We start from the raw sequence: 6440 nt of genomic DNA, 5'->3' as shown, positions 1-6440 counted from the left end.
TTCACCTAAGGACTTTTGGATATTAGAACCTTCCTAAGTGTCATGTGTTAAATACTATGTGCACAGAGCGTCTGTCTTGGTGTAGCTGATGGTGGAAAAAGTTGTTTCTCTGGTTAGCTCTGCTTAGGTCCTTCCCATTTCTGGCCTTTGCCAAAACTGCAAAAATACAGCTAAAATAAAACCAAGAGGGGGGAAAAATCATTATAAAGGAAGCACAGAAATATTCTGGGAAGGCCAGGAGATAGCCCCAAGTATCAATCAATTAGGAGACAAGCATATCAATGCTCAGTCAACATGACCCTCAGTCTGAATACTAGACAGAGAGTCAAGTCAGGCCATGCTTCTTTTTAAAAGATTTTTATTAAGTTTTAAAGTTCTTTACAGAGCAACATCCAAATCCCAGATCCGGCTGCCAAGGAGACCCTGAAACCAAATAAAGTACAACAGTAACTTCACCTGAGTAACACGTTCCTTCAATTACCAAAGGGCTCCACACTACTTAGGGTTTTCACAGGCTACCTTAAAAATAAGCAAACCCCAGAAGAACGGGGCAGAGGAGAGGGCTTGGCGTTACAATGTTTTAAGGTACCTGCTGAAAATAACTAATTATAAACAAGAGGAATGTGTCCTTGGAAAAAGGGAGGACAATAAAGCAAACTTCCTGCATTAATTTATATTAAGACAGGAGCGTCTTCAGACCAAAGGTGAACAAAGCACCCCCTCCAACAGAACCCGGCATTAAATGGCTCCCAGCTGCCACAAGAAATCAATGTAAACAGAATTTGATTCACCAAGTGGTTATACTAAACATACATACATACCTGTTATGCAGTGGGGACTGGCTGAGGCATAGCAGGTGGCTCTGGCTTCCCACCCTTCTGCTCCGATATGGGGGTGGTGGGTAGTATCTCATCTTTGGGTTCCACAATGCTCACATGGTCAGGCAGGGGTTTCTTCGGGCCAATCTTACCACTTGGGTCCCAGGGCAGCATGATCTTCACTTTGATGCCCAGCACACCTAGAGGACACCACAGTCAGAACCTAGCAGTGGTTTCAACCACCTGCCAAGCAATAAGACAAAAAAAAAAAAGTCCCCAGGAACTGGTCCCTTCTCAGACAAATGCCTCTAAATCATCAATGAGCAGGACACCTTTGCAAAAGGAACCGCTGCCCAGGATCACAGAACGTGGCCCTGAACAGCATCAAGAGCAGGAAGTGACCTTTCTGACTCGTCATCGTGTCATCACTGAAGGGTATTCTGGTGGCAGTGTCAAAGACAAAAATCAGTGCATGGATTTGACCCCAGCATTTCAATGTCTACAAGTCAACTAATATTATGTCCTCTACCTCAACATTCCCAGTGGCTCACCCTGTCTGAGCAGCACGTGGCGCACGGCTGTGTCAACGTAGTAGTTAACAGGGTCCCCACTGTGGATCATCAGACCATCCACAAATTTCATGGACTTAGCCCTCTGTCCTCGAAGTTTCCCAGACACCACGACCTCACAGCCTTTGGCTCCACTCTCCATGATGAACCGCAGCACACCATAGCAGGCCCTGTAGGAGAAACCATTTCGTGTTATTGTTAAGTGCTGTGAAGTTGGTTCTGACTCATAGCAAACCTGTATAGAGTCTGAGGAATGGCTGGAGAATTTACAGTTCAAACCAACCTTGAGGTGGAGTGCTTATCCTATAGCACCACACCAGGACTCCATTTGTTATTAACTAACAATAAAAGAACCTCACCTTTCTCCACTGACTGGCATTGTCTACTTGTCAACATTCCTTTACTAGAGAATGTGAGCACTCTGACTGAAGAAATAGCAATTCTCTTCCATTCCCATCCCCCCGAATCTAAGGCTAATTCCTCCGGATATTAAGGTCAAATTCTTAACAAATTCCATTCCCCCACAAACCTTTCTTTGAAGCCTCTCGGGTTTGAATCACCCCAAGAAGGTTAAGAGCAACAAAAACAATACAATGCCTGAGCCTTACTCCAGGCCAATGACACCTGTGGTCTATTTAACCTAATTCAAGCTAACTTGCTTGTTTTGCCTATTCTGAAGCAAGTCCTTTCAGTCCAGCATTTCTGAAGCAGGGAAGGAAGCCTTTAAGTAGTCCATACCTTGATATTCTTAATCATAGTAGACTCCAGATTTCAGGTTTACCAGGAAACCTACTTACTAATATAGAATCCTGGGTGCCTTGAGACTAGAGTGCTGTGGGATAACCACTAATCTAGCAAACTGAGAATCAGTCCTAAAATGAGGCCCTCTTGAATATTCATTAGTTTATATATTTGATAAGATACAAACTGGAGAGCTAGCTGTTACATTCTCACTTTCAATAGAGCAAAGTTTTAATAAAACCTACCACCCATGACCCAGTGAGCTCTGGAACCAGTGAGCTCTGGTTACGAATCGGGCTGCGAACCTTAAGGTCAGCGGTTCGAAACTACCAGCCGCTCCGCAGGAGAAAGATGAGGCTTTCTACTCCCGTAAGGATTTACACCCTCGGAAACCCTGTACAGGGTCGCTATGGGTCGGAACCGACTCGACGGCACTTAACAACAACAACCACCACCCATGACCCAGGAATGAACCCTACTTAAACAGGGGACCCAGAGGTCAGAGATCAGTAACTTGCTTGGGCTTTAGAACTTACAAGAGCCTTTCCTTTCCTGGCAGCCATCTTTACCAGGAAGACCTGTAACCACTCACATTTGTTGCTGTTAAGTGCCGTCAAATTCATTCAACTCACAGGGGCCCTGTATAGGGTTATGAGGAGTGGCTGGTGAGTCTGAATTGCCAACCTTGTAGTTCAAATCAATTTTTGATCTAGTGCTTATCCTACAGTGCCACACCAAGGCCCCTCACATTACGACTTGTGGCGCCAGCACTAGACTGTTAACCACAGCCCAGCAGCAATGACAAAGCACCTCTGCCTACACATACAGCATGACCGCAGTTACAATGGCAGAATCAATCTTTTCACTGCCTACCCCCAGTTCTTTCTCAGCATCACAAAGGAGACCAACTAGAAACCTAACCTCTCCTCTGTTCTGCCCCCAGTCTACTTCCAAGGCACCCAGAACATGCCTCCATTCCAGCAAGGACCACTTACCTCCGCACAGCAAGCCCTCCTAGGAGTTTGTAGCGCAGAGACTCTGCCTGGGCAATGGCACACAGACCTCTTGTGGCCACCTTTTCAGCATAAAGCTTTAAAAGAAATAAGGTACACTCCTTAATCTTATGTTTCCCACTAAAGCAGCACCTTTATACCAGTTTCCTTTCTTACGACACTAGCACCTTTCCTACCCATCACACTGAGTTGATTCTGACAGTGACCCAGTAAAGGGATTTTGAGGAGCAGCTCGTGGGTGTGAACCACCGACCTTGTGGTTTGCAGTCCAGTGTTTATTCTACAGTGCCACATCAGGAGTCCATGGGTCACTGTTGTTGTTAAGTGCCATTGACCCTGTATAGGTTTTCAAAGGAGCGGCTAGTGAGTATGAACTACCAATCTTGTGGTTCAAACCAACCTTCAGGTCCAGTGCTTTATCTCACATACCAGGACTCCTACTACCCAGCTTTCATTAACATACATGAAACCCCTGATTAAACCCCCAAGCCCAACCATTTCTACGACCAATACATGGTATATCACATGTACATGAAACCTCAGGGTATGAGGGGAGAACTTCACAGTTGACAGAAAAAATGGAATAAAAGATGGAATTAGCAGAATTAACTTATTAAGTATTACAAGAATTTCAACAAAATACCACCCCATGATTCAAGTTTACAAGGTGATAGTGGAAGGCTTTAAAGAACCATTTCAGGTCCACAGGTAACTTCTGCAGTAAGCCAGGACTAGTACTCACCTCTACACTGCCCTCAGGGAAGCCAAACCTCTTCTGAACCACGGCGGTCAGTTCCCGAATCCGCCGGCCCTTCTCACCAAGAACATTCTGTGTCCTGGGGGGAAAGAATGACAACTAGCATTAGATCTTAGAAATATTCAACTCTGAAAAATAACTGCACTTGTTAACTGACAAATTCATCAGTTTTTCCCTAAGCTCAAAGTAAATCATCTTAGTATCGATGACGGCCAATCAAGTGAGCTTTTACCTGGTGGCTAGGATGATGATTTCTGTCCTGGTTGGTGTAACTCGAACTTCAACTCCAGAGTAACCATCTTCAGCCAGCTCCCGTGTGAGAAACTCATTCAGTTCGGCTTTGAAGATGCCATCAGCTACAAACTAACCAAAAATCGAAGTTCAAAATTAGAACATGAGTATAAGGCTAATTTCCCTAAGAATAGAGAGATTGACCTAATCTTTCAACCAAGTCATTCATTATCTTTGTTCAACAGGAATTAACCCTTCTCAGACAAATGCCTCTTGGTCATCTTTAGGAAGTTACTTTGACTCAGGACCCTTAAAACTGTGCCACAGAACGCAGCACAAAATAAGCCACCTGGACAAAGGGACACCTCCAATCAGACTCGTCATCATCTCTTCATTGAAGGGTTTTTTTTTTTTTTACTTCCCTTAATATTTAAATGTATAAAATAAAAGGCGCTCTAAAACGGCACATTTAAGGAGCTCTGGTAAGCTTAATGGGCTGCTAACCTCGAGGTCAGCAGTTTGAAACCACCAGCCATTCCACAGGAAAAAGAGGCTTTCTGCTCCCATAAACATTTGTTGTTATGTGCCGTGGAGTCGGTTCCGACTCATAGTGACCCTGATGCAGGGTTTCCGAGGCTGTAAATCTTTATGAGCAGAAAGCCTCATCTTTCTTCCACGGAACAGCTGGTAGTTTCGAACTACTGTCCGTGAGATTAGCAGCCCGATTCGTAACCACTACGTTACCCTACACCGGGTCGCTCTAAGTCAGAACCGACTCCACGGTACACGACTACAACCACCAGAACCACCAAAATGGCATTTTCATCTCTTTCATTCAGCACAGCAGGGACACAATGCTTCTAAGTTAAAAACCATCAGAAGGTTCTCAGCCTGTGATCTTGCTTTTCTTAAAACGTAACTTAACAGGGATAGCCAATCCTACATCTCACAAAAAAACGTTTTAGTCTTAACCGTAACATTACCGCATAACTACATAAAACTTTTTAAATTTCCACTTTTAAAGTAGATATAACACAGTTCTCTCCTATGGAGAGAAGTTAAACTCGACAAGGCTTCGTCTCCGCGGACCTCCCCCCATCAGATGACTTTTCCTTGGGTCCCCAAACGGAGCACAAAATTGTCAGCTGCCTGTCAAACTGCTATCTTTCGGGGCAGAAAATTGCACCCAGACAGATTAGCGAGAAGGTGGGAAGTAACTGGAATATTGTCAATTCCCCTTCTCAATACCTCGGGGTAAGAGCTGAGATGAATTGCTCATCCCCTCGGAATGCCACGTTTACTTATTCCACTTTGTTGACGACGAAATACGCAGCAGCAATTTCTCTAAGGCAGGAGTGGCGCCCAGTGCTCATCTCTGTACCCCGCCCGAAACCGGTAGAAATCGGCCTGTCTCTTCCTTCCCCGGCGCCACACTGCGATCGCTCAGATCGGGCCCGCACTCAATCCAGAGCCATCTGCGACCCCAGGAACGCCAAGCGGATCAAGCCTTCTCTTGGGACAAGGCACAGAGCTCCATGTCGCGCTATGGTATCTCTGTAAGTTTCTGACGCGCACGATGCCGCAGTTCCCTTGACCAGGTTCCAGCGTCTCACCTTCCTCTTCTTGGAAATTTGTACCGCCATGTTGCGCCGCGCGCCGCCGAAAGGAAAGGAAGTGGCTCCCCAGCGGAAGTGCGTATAAAGGGTGCGGAATGACGACAAAGAACCGCGCGACGTCCATGCTGGTGAGCCCTCGTGGGAAGTGTAGGATTTGGGGAAATGTAGTTTTAAAATGCCTTTAAGTTTTGGGGAAACGCTAGTTTTTCTCATACGTTATCAAATATCCAAATAGTGTGATATAGAGCTTAAGAAGACAGATTTGAGCCAAATAGCGTAGGTTTACATCCCTTGGCCTGGTTATTTTCTAGCTATATGAATGACCTTGGGCGAGTTATCTCAGCATCATTTTCCTCATCTATAAAATGGAATGATAACAGCAGTAAACTCACCATATAGAAGAATGATTGTGAAATTAATGAATATATGCAAAGTGTTTAGAAATGCAGCTGGCACATAGTAAGTGCTCCGTTGTTGTTAGGTGCCAATGAATAGGTTCTGACTTATAGCGACCCTATGCACAACAGAGAGAAACACTGTTTTGTCCTGCGCCATCCTCACAATTGTTACCTTGAGCCTACTACTGCTGCCACTGTGTCAGTCCATCTCATTGGAGGTCTTCTTCTTTTTAGATGACCTTACACTTTACCAAGAAAGATGTCCTTCTGCAGGGACTGGTCCCTTCTGATAATATG

The 6440-nt window shown here is 45.0% G+C and overlaps 1 protein-coding gene across 2 annotated transcripts; it reads right to left on the bottom strand.

The window, feature by feature from the left end:
- Window positions 1–341: 341 nt before the first annotated feature.
- On the bottom strand, window positions 342–5795 carry RPS3 (ribosomal protein S3). 2 transcript variants are annotated; one of them, XM_006875420.1, is made up of 7 exons: window positions 5743–5795; window positions 4131–4261; window positions 3884–3977; window positions 3124–3218; window positions 1370–1557; window positions 822–1018; window positions 342–423 (listed from the first exon to the last, which is right to left on the bottom strand). In XM_006875420.1, the coding sequence occupies exons 1-6, from the start codon at window positions 5770–5772 to the stop codon at window positions 825–827; spliced, it is 732 nt and encodes a 243-aa protein (XP_006875482.1). In that variant the 5' UTR covers window positions 5773–5795; the 3' UTR covers window positions 342–423; window positions 822–824. The 2 variants fall into 2 exon arrangements, with proteins under 2 accessions (XP_006875482.1, XP_006875481.1); XM_006875419.1 differs by lacking the exon at window positions 342–423 and adding an exon at window positions 3571–3578 and having other exon boundaries at window positions 825–1018; window positions 3124–3248; window positions 3874–3977; window positions 5743–5772.
- Between the last annotated feature and the right edge of the window lie 645 nt (window positions 5796–6440).

The sequence above is a fragment of the Chrysochloris asiatica genome, unplaced genomic scaffold (assembly GCF_000296735.1).
Source record: "Chrysochloris asiatica unplaced genomic scaffold, ChrAsi1.0 scaffold00326, whole genome shotgun sequence".
NCBI lineage: Eukaryota > Metazoa > Chordata > Mammalia > Afrosoricida > Chrysochloridae > Chrysochloris > Chrysochloris asiatica.
The sequence above is the reverse complement of the archived record's forward strand: the minus strand, read 5'-3'. Positions and strand labels throughout refer to the sequence as shown.

Bases quoted from the DNA above. Each gene is read 5' to 3' on its own strand.
- RPS3 (XM_006875419.1), bottom strand. From the start codon at position 5,772: ATGGCGGTACAAATTTCCAAGAAGAGGAAG. The intron at 3,978-4,130 runs GTAAAAGCTCAC...CTTTCCCCCCAG, and splicing joins ATCATCATCCTAGCCACCAG to GACACAGAATGTTCTTGGTG. The intron at 1,019-1,369 runs GTGAGCCACTGG...GGTGTCCTCTAG, and splicing joins CCACGTGCTGCTCAGACAGG to GTGTGCTGGGCATCAAAGTG.